The sequence below is a fragment of the Myotis yumanensis genome, unplaced genomic scaffold (assembly GCF_028538775.1).
Source record: "Myotis yumanensis isolate MYYU_CA2020_CCGP unplaced genomic scaffold, mMyoYum1.0.hap1 SCAF_16, whole genome shotgun sequence".
NCBI lineage: Eukaryota > Metazoa > Chordata > Mammalia > Chiroptera > Vespertilionidae > Myotis > Myotis yumanensis.
Window position 1 is genome coordinate 35,877,818 of NW_027223767.1, and position 17,634 is coordinate 35,895,451.

At 54.0% G+C, this 17,634-nt stretch overlaps 1 protein-coding gene across 1 annotated transcript in view; it reads right to left on the minus strand.

Annotated features, from left to right (window-relative positions):
* The window catches only part of CACNG4 (calcium voltage-gated channel auxiliary subunit gamma 4), a 52,502-nt gene that overhangs the window by 3,424 nt on the left and 31,444 nt on the right, over positions 1 to 17,634 (minus strand). Inside the window, exons 2-3 of the mRNA XM_070393178.1 lie at positions 6,164 to 6,247; positions 2,147 to 2,287 (exon numbers count right to left, since the gene is read on the minus strand). Coding sequence (XP_070249279.1) covers positions 2,147 to 2,287; positions 6,164 to 6,247 — 225 coding nt within the window. The remainder of the gene's footprint in view (positions 1 to 2,146; positions 2,288 to 6,163; positions 6,248 to 17,634) is intronic.

The window sequence follows — 17,634 nt, forward strand, 5'->3', positions numbered from 1 at the left end:
ACACCCCACAGTTCACACACACACCCCATAGTTCACACACACACACCACAGTTCACCCCCCGCCACAGTTCACACACACACCACAGTTCACACCCCCCACAGTTCACACACACACACACACACATACACACACACACCACAGTTCACATACACACACACCCACAGTTCACACACACACGCCACAGTTCACACACACACGCCACAGTTCACACACACACACCCCATAGTTCACACACACCCCACAGTTCACACACACACACCCCACAGTTCATACCCCCCCACAGTTCACACACCCCCACAGTTCACACACACAACCCCCCACAGTTCACACACCCCATAGTTCACACACACATCACAGTTCACACCCCCCACAGTTCACACACACACACCCCATAGTTCACACCCCCCACAGTTCACACACACACACTCCACAGTTCACACCCCCCACAGTTCTCACACACAACCCCCCACAGTTCACACACACACCCCCAGAGTTCACACACACAACCCCCCACAGTTCACACACACACACACCACAGTTCACACACACACACCCCACAGTTCACACACACAACCCCCCACAGTTCATACACACACACCCCATAGTTCACACACACACATACGCCAGTTCACACACACACACACACCACAGTTCACACAAACACTCACATACACCCCCCACAGTTCACACACACACACACAGACACATCACAGTTTACACAAACTCTCACACACACCCCACAGTTCACACACACACACATACACACCACAGTTCACACCCCCCCACAGTTCACACACACACCCCATAGTTCACACACACACACACATACACACACACACCCCATAGTTCACACACACACACACCACAGTTCACACACACACACCCCACAGTTCACACACACACACATACACACCACAGTTCACACACACACCCCATAGTTCACACATACACACCACAGTTCACACACCCCCACAGTTCACACACACACCCCATAGTTCACACACACACACATACACACACACCATGCTCCTGACACTTACACATCCCCCTGTCCCCTTAGATACGCACACACATCCCACACACACGTGTTTACTGCCCAGAAGGAAGCAAAGCTGAAGGGTGTAGAAGAGCGCACGGAACCTGCACCCGGGGCCCCGCCCCGCAGCCTGGCAGGGACTTTGAGCAGGTCCCTCACTTGTCTAGGCCCTCAGTTCCATGATGTAAGTGGAAGCTGCCTTCCCTCTCCAAGAGCAACGGTGAGGAGAAGACAAGCTGTGGGGGGATGACCGATGGGTGGCACCTGCATGGGCTGGGCACCACTCGAGTCCCCTCCCTGCCCTCGCAAAGGAGGCAGGGCCACCACCGTTGCTGGAATGCTCATTACCAGCATCCGGTGCCTCCTGACCTGTAGGATGTGGAGCCCAGGGGCAGAGTGGGGACAGGGCTGGGCAGAGAACTGTCTCCATGGAGGCCCCAGAGCAGCCTTGGGCAGGGGGTGTCACTGTCACCGTAGCTCTGGGTTGTCACGGGGCCAGAGTGGGGTGGCTGTCGTCTCTTAGCCGGAGAGCTGGGCAGTCAGGAATTCTCATGATCCCGAGCCCCTCGCTCACCCTGCCCAGGCGTACGGGCTTCTCTGCTCCTTCAGCGCCTGGCCAGCCCCACGCCCCTCACCCTGTCTTTACCTGGCCGACTCCTTCAGGTCTTGGTGTCTGTGAGTCCCCCTGGGCACCTCCCTGACCCCCCAGCGTAGCCAGGCACCCCTGTTATGGGCTTGGGAGGCAATAGTACTGCCCCTTTGTGGTATTTGCACACCTGGACTTATTTATGGAGGTTAAATTCACATAACATAAAACTAGCCCTTTAAAGTACATTCAGTGGCAGTTAGGACATTCACAATGTGTGCAACTACCACCTCTATCTAGTTCCAGAAGATTTTGTCACCCCAAAAGGAGACCCTGTACCCGTTTGCTCCCCACACACTGTCCCAGCCCACACACACATGGACTTTTGAGGTTAATTACACACAGACTGTATGGTCTGCTGCCACCCCCGCCCCCCCGCCCCCCCCCCCCCCCCCCCCCCCCCCCCCCCGCCTCTCGGGCTCTCAGGTGTGCTCTGCAGTGGGGACCAGCATGGCCGGCTCACCTGCAGCCACGAACAGGATGCCAGCGCTGAGGACAATGTTGTTCTTGCGGCTGTAGAACCTCCCGGCACCGATGCAGAGCCCGCCGAGCAGCAGCAGGATGGTGCTGAGGATGGGGAAGACACTGGAGGCACGCACAATGCCTGGCCGGGCAGGAGACAGAACAGAGAGGGCGGTGAGATTGGCCACCTGCGCCTGGGCACAGCCACAATGCTGGCAAGGGGCCCTGAAGACCAGGGCCCAGCCCCCTGACTTGGAATAGTCCCATCAGGCCCTGGGTGCCGAGGTGCGTGGGGAGCTGGGGCAGGCTGGGGGCAGCTGGACTCAATGTAAGTGATGGCCCTGCCTGGCTGGTTACACCAAGTGGGCCAAGGTCACATCCGCCCAGGTCTTGCTTAGGATCCCCTGGGTGTGAGTCACACTTCTGCCACCAGAAGTGAGGAAAGCCCCTCAGTGGCACCAGGGGCCACCATGAGAGCCGTGGACACAGGCTCCTTGAGGCCTCTGGGAGGCAGGGAAGCGGTGTCGTCACGAGGCAGCTCCGGTGGGTGGCTAAGGACACAGGCTTTGGCACTGGGTGGGTCGGGGTGCAGGCCCTGCCCTGTGACATGCTGGCTGCTGGCTGCTCGCTGCTGGCTGTGTGGCCTTGGTCCAGTCACGTCATCTCTAGAAAACTGAGTTTCTTCATGTGTGAGATGCAGTTCACAATTAATACCTACATTCTACGGTTGGTTTTGTACCAACAAGGAGCTTAGCCGAGGGCCTGGCCAGAGCACGAACTTCCCGAGTGACAGCCTTTATCTCTATTGTCGTAATCTCGTTGTTACCACCCCCAGTAACTGGTGAGGATGGGGAAGTGCAGGACCTCCTGAGCTCACGGAGAAGAAGGCGGCTGGACAGAGGGACACAGGTGGACCGTGGTGTCCAACAGAGATAGGTTTGCACCCTTGCTCTGCCACTGTCCCCTCTTTATCACCTGGGAGACGAGTAACACCTACTGGTCAGGGGCTGAATCGTGGCAAAATCCCCACATGCCCAAGTCCTAACCATGGTACCTGTGACTGTGAGCCTATTTGGAAGAAAGGTCCTTGTAGGTGTGATTGCATGTGGGATCCTTCACACCCAGTTTGTGGTCATTTATTACGGAAGCTCTAGGAAAAGGATACACCCTGCCCCTGAGGGTTGTTGTGAGAATTTGAGGGAATAAGGGTCATAAAGCACTTAGTAAGGGCTGGGGATGTGGGTCCCCATGCTTAGCACCTGGCAGGAGAAGCAAGGGCAGGAGGGGAAGGAGGATGTGAAGAGGAGCCCAGCTCGGCCTTGCCCGTGGGCCTGCATGTCTCCCAGCCCAGCAGAGACCTCGCCACGTGGGCCCTTGGTGGCCCTGGCAGGGCCAGGGCGTCAGGGAGCGCTGGCAGGAGCCGGCCTCCTCAGCCAGCTGAGCCAGTCTGCGGAGTTCCAGCCTCTGAAGACGGCGTTTGTCTCCTGCTCTGTGAGCACACCACTGTGTGCCCTGCTTCACAGACAGGGGTCTGTTCGGGGCATTAAATGAAGCTCTTCTCTCCGCCACCTCCTCTTCCTCCCTCTGCTTTCTTGCAGCCGCAGGCTCTGGGAGGAGGTTTCCTGTGGGCTTCTGAGACGTGCCTGTGAGCTGCGCCGGCCAGAGAAGCCAGGATCGGGGTTCCCTGGACGCCCTCATCCTGCAAAGGGCTCAGAGGGGTGGAGAGGAGGGAGCCCGGCGCCTCTCAGGTGGCTGAGGTCAGGCCTGGCTCAGAGCCGTCCATCCGGCCCAGGTAAATCATGTGAGCAACTGTCCTTTGCCCCAAACTGGTCACCCCTTCTCTTCCTGGGGAGTCTCTGGGCTTGTTAATGACCTGGCTGGTGTCCTCATGAGCGTACATTTGAGGAGAACTCCTCCTTCCCAAAGAACTTCCATTGCTGCTGTGCCATCATCATCCTTCTATTTGGGAAAATCCCTGCTGGGCCCTCCCAGCCCTGGGGCCGTACCCAGGGGCACCACTGGGGGGCGGGGGGTCTGAGGGCAGCAGGAGCCCTAGACTGGGTGGCGAGTCTGTGGCCCACTCCTGGTCTGCCCCTCGGATGCCCATTTCATGTCTCCATCCTGTTCTGGACTCTGTTTGGGAGGAAAGTGCAGGCGAGAGCCCGTTCCTGGTTCCTCCTGAGGCTGCGCAGGAGGTGGCTGCATCCAGTTCCTGCCCTGTCCTCACGGCTCCCTCCTCCAGGTCCCCGCCTGCCTCCACCAGTCCAGCCCCGGAGTGTACAGGCTCCTTCTGCAGCTCGCCCTGGTGGGCTCACCATCCCTTAACCGTGCCCACACCTCTGTCAACAGCCCTGCACTAACGCCCTCATTCCCCCTGTGCTGGGCCCTCAGGAAGCCACGTGATCTGCCCTCGGCTGAGGTATCAGGAGGCCAGTCCGGGAAGAGGTCCCAGAGCCCTGGGGACCATGAGGGGACAGGCGCAAGGGGGTGAAGAGGGAGAACCAGCACCAGTGCCCACAACCTTAGTGTGCCAGGCACGTCCCAGAGGGACGTGGAGAGGGTGTGGTCTGTTTCTCCAGTGCCTCCTTCCTGCAGTCCCGGGGTGGGTCCACGGGGGCAGACCCGCACTCACAGCCCCAGGAACCACCTGCTGGCCCTGCGTCGGGCAGCCAAGGGCAATTTCTGAGTCAGGGTGGGTTTTGAGCTGAGCCATCTCAGCCGGCTAAGCACCAGGGGCCGCCCCGGATGGCTGTGCAGGCCACGCACTGTGCACCTCGAAGGTGACATTGATACCATAGTCTAAGCGAGTCTTGGGCAACCTGCACAGCCATTCATGGCCGCCCCATGGAATATCATCCGCTTGCTTCAGTGTTGGCCCCCAGAAAGCAGAAAGAGGGGACAGGCGAGGATGAGGAGAAGGTGAGGGAGGGTGGCTGGGAGGGAGATCTGGCCGAATTATTCCAGGTTCTGGGCCTGGCCAGCACAGCCCCACACGGCCCCAGGCTCCACGGGATAGAACAGCACGCTGTTCTATTTCGCCAGATGACTCAGAACTCAAATCCTTCCTCTTAGAAAATAACACACAGAAAGATCCACAAGCAGGTGCTGAGTGATTGGTGCCTCCTCTGAGGACACTGGTATCGATTCTCCATAAAGGAAGCCGGGCCCGAGGCCCTGGGGGTGCCGCTGGGAGCAGCTCCACGTGTGTCTGGGCTGATGGGAAAGGGAAAATGACTTCAAAGCGGTGCTGCTTTTCCCATTCCAGGCTCCTTCCCTGGCTGCGGCCCCTGCTGCCTCCCAGGGAGGCCGAGGGATGAGACGTGGAGCTGGGCTGGTCCTTCAGGTTCAGTATGTGCTGTGACTTGCTCCATTCTGGGGCCAGCCTAGCCACAGGACACGGGAGGGCAGGGGCTCAAGGGGCAGCTCATGGGGCTCCACCGTCTGTGCTGAAGACACCTAAGGCCCAGGTATCAGAGGCTGCTCTTGCCACCTTCCTCGCCTTCGCCTACAGGCTGTCTGGCACTCAGCAGGCTGTCTTAGTGTGCCACCTACTCTGACTTTTGGAGAGTAGAATGCTGGTGTGTGGGGCGGGGTGGGCGGGTTCAGTGCTGGCAGGGGAATGTGCTCGGGTGTCACAGTCCCCAGGGATGCTCGGCCTGGGCAAGCCTGCATCTCTAGCCTCCCGGCCCCAACCAGGCCCAGCGGCAGCAGCCAGCTCCTCTGAGCTAGCCACACCCAGCAGCCCTGAGGAGTGGGGATGCCCACCCCCCCACCTGCTCTCCCCAGGCCTCAGTCTCCCCGGGCATGGGCCTATCAGCCAAGTAACTCCATGGGATCCCCAGCGCGTCATGGCAACGCAGGACAAAAAAAACTCCATCCTCTGACTCAGAACGGGAGTGCAAGCACATCCAGAGAATGGCACCCTCTCCACCCCCCACAGACCCCGTCTTTCCTGCAGCCGCCCACCTGCCACCGGGCTTCCCCCCACACACAGGAAGCAAGGAGTGTGGACACTCACGGAGGAGGTACTCTGAGCTGTCGTGGTCATAGTCATTGTCTTCTGGGAAGTGATTGATCCGGAAGCAGTGCCCTTTGTAGATCCCTGGAGGGAACAAGAGGGAAAGGACGTGGTAGGTGTGCTAGGGGGTCATTCATTCGCCCACTCACCCTGGACCTGGTCACTGCACGTGTGCCGGGCCCTGGGCAGGCCCTGGGCACGGAGAGAGAGGAAAGGCTCAGGCGTCGCAGTGGGAAGGTGCCCATGGGTAGTTTAGTGACTGCAGTCCTCCATTCCAGAACCTTCCGTCCATTTACAGTGAAAGGACACACCATCAATAACTATTCGGGGATGCGAGACCTCCAGCGGAGCCGACCTGGGCAAGCAGGACCTGCGGTCCCCGGCCCAAGGGGACAGCAGAGCCACGTCTGAAAAAATGGCCAAGAATCTGCCACCGGGGACTGGGTGGAGGCAGCCTTCTGGGCAGAGGAGGCGGTGAGGAGACAGGGTGCGGGCGGGGCTGGCGAGTTTGGGGAGCGGAGGGGAGGTCGGTGAGGCTGGAGCTTGGCCAACCTGTGTAGGGGGAGGGGTGGGGACTGAGGAGAGGGCTGGAGGCTGTATGGAGAGAGGCCCTGTCTGTCTGTCCGTATCTTTCCCTCTCTCAAACACACAGGTATGACCAGTCCCTCCCCCAGGTACACGCTGAATCCACACAACAGATTGCAATCCCCTCATTCAGGGTGATGGGAGGAAGAGAACACGGAGTGGGAGAAACTTCCAGAAAGGCCGGGGCATCTCCTGATCACCTGGTTTCCCCTCCCCACTGTGAGAAGCACCTTCTTAGATGGGAGGCAGGACCCGTCGGTAGTTTAGTGACTGCAGTCCTCCCTTCCAGAACCTTCCGTCCAGCTCTCCCAGCCCCTGCTTCCCCCCCAGGCTGGGAATGCCCAGGGCAGAACTGGACATGGTGGAGAGGGGGGCACACAGGGTGTCCGGCCCGGCCCTGCCAGCCAACCCCTCACACCGGGCAGCCTCCCGGCTCCTGCAGGAGCTCATCTTGCCGCCCTGCAGGGCCAGGCTGGTGGGTCTCCAGCTGGGCCCTCTTCATGTCCTGCAGCTGCAGCCAAGTGCCCTGCTGGCCCCCGCAGCTCAGCCTGACCTCACAGAGTGGGAAGCCAGGCCTGCGTCAGGCCAGCGTCCGTCTTTCCGCACGTCTAGCCAGGAGCAGCCGCTGATAGGCATGGCACGCTGCTCTCCCATCCTTTACCCATTAGCCTGTCTCCTGGCTGCTTCCCTGAGCTTCCCCCCCGCCGTCTGCTGCCTCTGGAGAGCTAGGGTGCTGGGTAAGGTCCCTGCTTCCTGCAGGCCCACGGGACTCAGGCCTCGGGGGTCACTGGTGGGTGGGCGGGCTTGGTGAGGGGCGGTGAGGGACAGAGGAGGGTCTCAGGTGGTGCCTTGAGTGCTATGCACTTTGACCGTGTTCCCCCTGCTAAGTCAAACACACACAACTTACCACCTGCCTCAGTCTCCTCCTCGGTAGAACAGAGATAACCACAGGCCTTATCGCCTAGGGATTTGGCCCAAGATAATACGTAAAAGGCACTTAGATGTTTCTTGGCCCCTGGTGATGCCTCCAAGCAGGTTTGCTGCTATTGGACCCAGAAATCACACACCCTCTGCTCGGCGGGTCCTTACTCTTTCGTGAGTGAGTGAGCGAGCTGGCAGAGAATCACAAGTGTTTGTGATCAAGAGGCGAGAGCACCGGGGCAGGCTGGGTCAGGATGGCCGGGGTGGGGAACTCGGAAGCCAGAATGGGCCAGCCACACCCTCCTCTCCTTCCTGGCTCCCATACCCCCGACTCAGAGCAAGCATTTTCCAGGCCCTGTGGGCCGTCCGCACTGGCCTGGCTGGGGATGGAACCTACAACCTGGACATGTGCCTTGACCGGGGTTTGAACCCATGGCCTTCTGGTGCACGGGACGATGCTCCAATCAACTGAGCAACTCTGGCCGGGACTCCAGCTATTTCTAATGCTGCTATAAACCTTCAGGTACAGGTTTTGGGAGGAGCCTCAGTTTTCATTTCTCTGGGATAAATGCCCAGGAGTGCAAATGCTGGCTCATACGAGAGTTGCATGTTTTGCTTTATAAGGGTCTGATGAACGGGTTTCGAGAATGCCTATACCCTTATTTTAAAAATGGAATTATACTCTAAAACCTGCTTTTTTCATTGAACAATATGTACAAACATTGCTCCAGGTCAATACCTATAGATCTTCCTTTTAAGAAAACCCGTTTATTACTTATGTATATTTTTTATTGTTGATCGTATGACAGATGTCTTCCGTTTACACCCCCTTTACTCCCATCCTCCCAGCCCCTATCCACCCATCCCAGGTTTTCACCACCTTATTGCCCACGGGCTATGCATGTAAATATGTAAGTTTTTTGGTTTATCTCTTCTCATCCTCCCAACCCCACATCAAGGTATGTCAGTCTGTTCCATGGGCTTGGGTCTTATTTTGTTGGTCAATTCATTTTGTTCATTAGATTCCACAAATAAGTGAAATCATGTGATATTTGTCTTTCTCAGATGGGCTTATTTCATTTAGCATAATATTCTCTAGGTCCATCCACACTGTCCCAAAGGGTAAGAGATCCCCTTTTTTTAGCTGCATAATATCCCATTGCAGCGGTTCTCAACCTGTGGGTTGCGACCCCTTTGGGGGTCGAACGACCCTTTCACAGGGGTCGCCTAAGACCATCGGAAAACATATATAATTACATATTGTTTCTGTGATTAATCACTATGCTTTAATTATGTTCAATTTGTAACAATGAAATTGGGGGTCACCACAACAGGAGGAACTGTATTAAAGGGTCGCGGCATTGGCATTAGGAAGGTTGAGAACCACTGTCCCATTGTGTCAATGTCCCACAACTTTTGTATCCATTCATCTACTGATGGGCACTTGGGCTGTTGCCAAATCTTAGCTATTGTAAATTGTGCTGCTATGAACTTAGGGGTGCAAATGTCATTTCTGATTGGTGTTTTGGGATTTTTAGGATATATTCCCAGAAGTGGGATTGCTGAGTCAAACGGAAGTTCCATTTTTAATTTTTTGAGGAGACTCCGTACTGTTTTCCATAGTGGCTACATCGGTCTGCATTTCCACCAGCAGTGTACTAGGGTTCCCTTTTCCCCCACATCCTCGCCAGCACTTGTTGTTTGGTGATTTTTTTGATGATAGCCATTCTGATTGGTGTGAGGTGATATCTCATTGTGATTTTAATTTGCATCTCTCTGATGATCAGTGACTTTGAGCATTTTTTCATTTATCTCTTGTCCATTTGTATGTCCTCTTTGGAGAAATGCCTATTCAGGTCTTCTGCCCATTTTTCAATTGGATTTTGTCTTCCTTTTGTTGAGTTGTATGAGTGCTTTCAATCTTGGATATTAAGAACCATAAGTTGATATTAATCCAAAAGGTGCTGAAAATCCTAGAAGGAAACGGATAGTGTAGGGACCAGTGGAATAAATCTTGCTCCAACACTGGTAATGCTAAAAGGAAAATACGCTTTGACAGACATGAGGAAACCATATATTTATACATTCGATCTGAAAATAAAACTCAGGTTTTGAAACATTAGCCTGGGTATACACACGACTGTTCCAAATCTCTTCCAATGCATTTTGCTAACCTCATCTCTACAGGAGGCAGCCCACTGATCCGCTCTTACATCAATGTTCCTGTCTCTCCCTGTCTCCCTTCCTCTCTCTCTAAAAATCAATAAAGAATATTAAAAAAAACAACAACACCCCAAACTCAGGAATTGGGCCAGAGGGAGATCTCCCTGCCCTAAGAGTGTAGGAATGTACACCTACATCATGAACCACCTTTGTTAAAGGAAACATCTGGAAAGAAATATCTTAAAGTGTAATGAGCGAATTAAAATTATCCTCTTTAGATTTTTTTTCCTGTATTTTTGGAGTCTTCTACGATGTATGAAAATGAACCAATATGGCTTTAGGAAAGGAAATCGAATCTTTGATTCTGAGGGAAAGGGTGGTGGTGTGTCTGAAATGAGCACAGATCCGCCTGGACGTGGAAGCAGGTGAATGGAATGTGAACCGTGGTGTCGGGAGGGTGTGCCGGCAGCATGTGAGCCTCTGGGATGGGCTGGTCGTGTCTTGAGGTCATGCCCTTATTTACATGCCCTGAGCTAGGATGACCAGGCCTCAGGCAACAAGGACATAGGTAAAACCTGGAAAGTCCCAGGCAAACGGGGATGAGTTGGTCACCCCGTGAGTCATCCCAGGGTGCCCCCACAATGGGCCACCTCAGAGATTTGTCGTGACGAAGGGAACCGTGGAGAAAAGAATGCTAGAGGGAGACTTAATAATGGTGATCATCTGCGTCACCCTTTACTGCTTTTCACAAGCACGAGTTCACGTGCTCCTCACTTGCTCTAACTGGCAGCTGCGGACACCTACTGAGAGCGAACGGATACCCTGAGCCACGCCTCGTGCCTCTCTGCCCCCCTTTTACTCCAGCCTTCACTGATGCAGCCACCAGCTCCGCCCTCGCAGCACCTGCCGGAGCCATGATTCAGTTATTTCTTGCTTTTTGCCCCATGGCTCTGGGTGGATGGCCCAGGGGAGCTGCCTTGCACCTGTGTGTGTGGACGCTAAAAGCTCGAGGGATTAGCTTTGAGCAGGAGGATGGGAGCTGGTGGATAAATGTTCCCGTCCTCCAGGCTTAGATCCACTCCACCTGCTTAAGGGAGGCAGGTCCAGCAGTATCGAGTCAAGGGATGATCAACTCAGGGTCACTCCTGCACTGGTGCTCCCTCTCTTTCAGTTCCACTCCTCCCAGCCCTCCCCCGTGCCCGTCCCTAGGAGGACCCCCAATAAACACCGCCTGCATGCAAGCCCTGCCCAGGCTACGACGAAAGCTCATGCACTGAGCATATTCGATGCATCAGCCCATTTCATCTTTGTAATGAGGCTCTTTTGAAGCCGGAAGACAGAGGCTTAGAGATGTTGAAGAACCTGACTTCACTACCTTCGCTGCAGAGGCCCAGCTGTGGACGATCAGACAATCTCCCTGACGCTACAAAGGAAAGTCTTCGCCTACTTTAAAGACGCGGCTCAGGGGACACCTGGGTGCACGTGGCAGAGCGTGGCCCCTGGAGTCCAGCTTCTCGAAATCTCATCGCTTCCTCCAGCCCCACCCTGACGCTGCCTTTTCAGGAAACCCTTGGGCCGCTGGTCTTTCTCCCCAGGACTGACCAGGACTTTCAAATGCTCTCCAATGATGTCTCCAGGCCTCGGTAGAGGCAGCTGGGGGTGGGCGGGGCTGTTGGAGAAGGAGGCCCACGTGGAACGCCCCTTCCAGCTGGGGGACAGGATGTGAATACACAGCCAAAGGGGCCAGGAGAGAGGGCGCTGAGTGAGGCTTTCCCGCACCGTCCTTCCCACAACACTGAACTGAGCACATTACTGTGCCCGGCGCTGGAGCTACAGGTCTGAGGTAGGCATCGCCCTAAGCCCCCGTTCTGGGGGGACTGGTAAGACAGAAAGATGAAATGAGTGACTGTCAGTCTCTTTTCGGGTGGTGGTAAGAGCAGGCAGGCAGGGGAAGGGGTTGGAGGTGTTTTAGGTCGGGGCTCCTATCCCGGACTTAAGGCTGAGCTCAAAGCTGAGGTTCGGGCCTCAGGTGTGGGCCCACATCTTCGAACAGATACCCCTGTGGGATTTCAAAATATCCTCACCATTTCCATCCTCCCGGTCAATTGGAGGAGTGGAAAGTCCCAGAAGAGGCCCAGCAGCTGATTAGGGCCGCTCAGATGGGAGGAGGAGGGAGAATGAGAACCACATGGGGCCAGACATTCCACCAGCTTCATGGGAATCATCTGTGTTGGAAAACAACATATTTTTCTAAATGGCTATCAATTTGAACTTTGTAATCGTTTAAAGTGGCTGTGTCCTACTGTACATTGGGTCATTGCATGACGGTCACAGCCCTGGTCCAAGGGCCAAATGGACCAAGTCCTTATCACAAAGTGGGGCACCTGGGAGGAGCTCCCCATCTCGGGGCCAATCACTTGCCAGGATGACTTCCCCTCTGGTGTTTTCCCAGAGCTGCTTATCTGTGAGCCTGGCCCCTGTCCTGACCCTAACCTCCTGTGGGAACAGACTAGCAGGACTGGAGGGCTGTATGTCTCCAGAAAGGACCCAGGCATTCATGAAGGAGGTGGAGAACTGAGGGGTGGCAGGGTTTTGGCCAGGTTGGTGGGTGAGGACTTGGGGGGAGAGTGTTATCTCACAAAAAGAATGATGGCAAGGATTTACTTAGCACCTATTATGTGCCAGACACTACTTTTAAGCATCTGACATTTATTAACTCCCGTCACCTTCATCACAACCCTACACTATTTGCTACTAGGTGCCCTAGCCAGGACTTGAACCTAGGCCACCGGAATTCAGAGTGTGTGCCCTTACCCCTCCTACCCTGGAGGCAGGACATAGTGTGCTCTCTGAGCTACATGTAGTTCTGATTGGCTGGAGCATGATGGGGGAATGTGGGTGCCGGACACGCTTTATTGATGGGAAAACTCTTGGGCTAAGGGCATTGGCTGATGTTTGAGGCTGAATTAACCTGTCACTGGAAGATGGAGATGCTCAGGCAGAGGGTGTGCCGGTAGGCCGGCCTTGTGTTCTAGAACCTCAGACAGTATGGCATGGGTAGGGAGCAGCAATGGGGTGCAGTAGCTGGGCCGAGGGTCTCACATGACAGGCTCAGATGGGCTTTGATGGTACAGTCTCCATGGAGTCACCCGAGGGTGGAAGACCCTGAGTGGGCAGGGGCCACTCCTGAAAGGAGCAGCAAGGTGTGAAAAGAAAAAAGGCAGCGGCAATCGGTGCGCCTGGTTTGGGGAGACCCAGTTCTTGTCCTTCGATGTGCCTGCAGATGAGGCCAGGATGGAAATGACTTGGCCAAGTTCATCCCAGTGCAAAGAGGCACGAGTATTCGTTTCTAGGGCTGCCATACCAAAGTACCACAAACCCGGTGGCTTACCTAACAGAAATACCTGGTCTCACCGTTCTGGAGGCCAGCAGGCCAAGCTCAAGGTGTGGGCAGGGTTGGTTCCTTCCGAGGGCTCTGAGGAAGGATGCGTTCCAGGCCTCTCAGCGTCCGGGGGTTTGCTGACAATCATTGGCGTTCCTTGGCTTGTGGGACCATCACCTTGATTTTGGTCTTCATCTTCAAATGGCGTTTTCCCTGTGTATGTCTGTCCATCTCCAAAATTGCCTTTTCCCACAAGGACACCGGTCATACTGGATTAGGCTCCACCCTAATGACCTCGTTGTAGCTTGGTTATCTCTTTAAAGACCCATACTCCAGATAAGGTCACATTGGGAGGCACTGGGGTAAGACTTCAATTGTGTCCCTGCAAATTCAATGTAAGAATTTGAAGGGACACAATTCAGCTCATCACACAGGTTTCGGAGCCGATGCCCGCTAGGTATCCAGGCCAGTGCTCCAAGTTGCTGTCAACCCAGGCTTCATGCTTCTCCCAACCCTCGAGCTCTTTGCTCCCCGTAATTCCCCCCTCAGAGCTCTCCCTCATAATTCATTGACTTCCATGCTATCTCCAAAGAACACTCCTAATAGCTGTGATTTATCAATTGGCATCCGCTGGCGTCCTCCTAGGGCTGGCCTCTCTCCAGCAGCAGCTAGGCAGGCTGTCGGATAAAGAAACTCCAGGCTTGGAGAGGCGGCCTGGACTCAGCTGGACTTTCCCGGCTGAAACCCTTTAAGCCACTATGACCTTCAGTTCCTTTACCCAACTTATATTCATGGAGCTCCTGTTATGTGCTAGATGCTGGGAATCCAGCAGAGTGTCTGCTCGCTAAGAACTCGCATCCTCTCTTACTGGACACAGGGCTGCACTGTTTCTCAGCTTCCTTTATAGCTCGATGTGGCTGTGTGACTGGGTTGGCAAATGGAGTGTGAGCAGAGGTGATGTGTGCCCTTTCTGGATAAGGCTCTGGAGAAGTTGGTGTGCCCCCACCAACTCCATTTGCCCCCCACCCTTCCCACCAGCCACAGGGAATGGTGGAGCCACAAGATGGAAAGGACCTGGGTCCTGAATCCCATTGTGGAGGAAACCTGCTATGAAGAGGACCACCCACTGTTCCATGAACAATGAATCCACTTCTTTTACGTTTAAGACATTATACGTTTTAGCATGTTTCAGTTACAGCCATAATCAATAATACAAGAAAAAAACCAAGACAGACATGGTCTCTGCCATTCTGGAGCTTGCTGCTTCTAGTCATTCAATGATGACCGAGGGAAGAAGCCTGCAAGAGGGGTCCAGCGCTTTGAGAGCATGGCCTCCGCTGAGGAACCTGGCCTCAGCTGCAGGGCAGAGGTCAGGAAAGCTTCTCCCCACTTGGAAAGTGGGGAAATAGTTTACCATCTTTCAGAGCCGAGGGGAGGCCCAAGGAGGCCCATGGTGGTCAAAGCGTTTTGAGAAGGATAAATCCTGATGATGTTGTCATGGTGAGAATACAGTTTTTAACTCCTCGTTTCTTGGAGATGCCTTTGAACAGACCTGTTTTCTGACTAAAGTGTCCCTGGGCAATGACCGCACCGACAACCAGGGTGTCACACACGCTCTTTTCTTGCTGAGAGTCACTGAGGTGCCTCACTGTCCTTATAGGATCTTGCTTGGGTTTTGATGTAAACACGGTTCATCCACTCAGCCCTTTGCTCATCCTTCCTTTTAATTCAGCAATCATTTATTGACGCCAGGCTGTAGGAGCCCAAAGACATGGGTCCTGCCAGCAAGAACTTACAGCCTCCTTAGGGAGGTGAGTGCACACATTGCCTTAGAACACGGCAGCCAGTGACTGGCACAGGCTACAGGGAGGTGGCAGGTTCACAGAGTTCCAAAGAATTGGGCCTGAGTGTTGGATGGGTCATCTGGGCAGTTCTGGGAAAGGGCTGGGCTCACAGAGCCGGGGGGAAGTAGTATTAGATGTGTGATGGTTCCGACACAGAGGCACGTTAGGGAGTTAGGAAAATAGCAGGTGTGGGGGTGGCGATTGAGGCTGGAAAATGTAGGTGGGGCTGCAGTCAGGGAGGTGGCCTGGATTGCCCTGCAAAAGGACTGGATTTAATGCCACCGGCTCCAAGGTGCCTCCGTGAGCTTTCCTTAAGCTGGAAAGTCTCTTCATGGCTAGTGCCGGGAGCTCTAGTCCCTCTTGGCTCTGCACGTCTGCGATTTTATTCCCAGCCTGGCGGGGTGTCACTTGACCTGTTAGGTGGTAGGGCCCCACCCTGGGGCCTCTTGGGCATCTTATTTTAGTCTCAGAGGAGCCCAGCTGCCGGGAGATTGCAGGATGCACTCCCCCAGGATTAACAAGCTCTCTCTTCATTTGTTCCCCTCACATTGGAGCTCCTTGTGAGGAGGAACACATTTAAACTCTGGCTCAGTCGGCGGCTTCCTGCAGCTGTCAGACGGGCCATGGCAGCCCCAGTAGCCGCTGCTGCCAGGAGTGCAGGGTGAGGAGGCCAGCGGGACCTTGGACTCAGACTGCCGCCCCCTCGCTCCCTGTCACTCACAAGGAGAGAGCCATGTTGAGGAGCACTGGGCCTCAGCTTGCAGCATTTCAGACCTGACAGAGAAGGATGAATTCTACAGCAACTTGGACCCCAAGTCTCCTCCCTCAGTTCTAGTCTGTGACCAGGCAGCAGGCAGAGGGCTCCATCTCCAAGCCACTTCCTATTTCTAGCAGTCCAGGTGACAACTAGGTCCAGTAGGCTGTTTCCCCCAAATGGGACAACCCAGAGGAAGGCCGGTGGAAGATTTGGGGGAGAAGCCACCCTTGTCATCAGCACCAGGAAGGCGGCACCTGTTGCAATGGGCTGGGCTCTGGTTCAATTTCCACTAGGTGATGGGGTCTGTCCGGAACCAGTTCTGGTTCAAGCCCCTTCCCCAGGCAGTAGGTTTCCCAGAGACAACTCTATTTCTGCCCCAAACTCTTTTTTTTTTTTAATTAAATCTTTATTGTTCAGATTATTACATTTGTTCCTCTTTTTTCCCCCCATAACTCCCCTCCTTCTAGCTCCCACCCCACCCTCCACCCTCACTCCCCACCCACTGTGTTCATCCATAGGTGCATGATTTTTGTCCAGTCACTTCCCGCATCTCCCACACCCCTTTTCCCCCCAAGAATAGTCAGTCTATTCCCTTTCTATGTCCCTGATTCTATTATAATCACCAGTTCATTCTGTACATCAGGTTATTTATTCACTTGATTCTTAGATTCATTTGTTGACAGATGCATGTTTGTTGTTCATAATTTGTATCTTTACCTTTTTCTTCTTCTTCCTCTTCTTAAAGGATACCTTTCAGCATTTCATATAATACTGGTTTGGCGGTGATGAACTCCTTTAGCTTTTCCTTATCTGTGAAGCTCTTTATCTGACCTTCAATTCTGAATGATAGCTTTGCTGGATAAAGTAATCTTGGTTGTAGGTTCTTGGTATTCAGCACTTTGAATATTTCTTGCCATTCCCTTCTGGCCTGCAAAGTTTCTGTTGAGAAATCAGCTGACAGTCGTATGGGTATTCCCTTGTAGGTAATTGAGCCTCTTTCTCTTGCTGCTTTTAAGATTTTCTCTTTGTCTTTTGCTCTTGGCATTTTAATGATGATGTGTCTTGGTGTGGTCCTCTTTGGATTCCTTTTGTTTGGGGTTCTCTGCGCTTCTTGGACCTGTAAGTCCATTTCTTTCTCCAGGTGGGGGAAGTTTTCTGCCATTATTTCTTGAAATAGGTTTTCAATATCTTGCTGTCTCTCATCTTCTGGCACTCCAATAATTCTGATATTAGACCGCTTAAAGCTGTCCCAGAGGCTCCTTACACTATCTTCACACTTTCGGATTCTTTTTTCATTTTGCTTTTCCAATTGGGTGTTTTTTGTCGAATCTTTTGTTTGATTATTGTGCTTCTGCCCCAAACTCTTATCTCTATAGACCTGAAACTGGAGATCAGTTAGTCTGGTAAACTGAGGCATCTCTCTAGATCAGTGGTTCTCAACCTTCTGGCCCTTTAAATACAGTTCCTCATGTTGTGACCCAACCATAAAATTATTTTCGTTGCTACTTCATAACTGTAATGTTGCTACTGTTATGAATCGTAATGTAAATATCTAATATGCAGGATGGTCTTAGGCGACCCCTGTGAAAGGGTCGTTCGACTGCCAAAGGGGTCGCGACCCACAGGTTGAGAACCGCTGCTCTAGATCCTGGGCTCTAGGGATTCTGTGCTTGGACAGCTTGGCAGTGACTCAGGGGGCAGGAAATGGGGAGAGAAAGGGTGGGCCATCTGCCCACTGCTAAGCCCATATCGAGGCTCTGAGGTGTACCTGTGGGAATGGGTCCCTCACATAGGTGGTCCCGCTCCCCCCCCCCCCCCC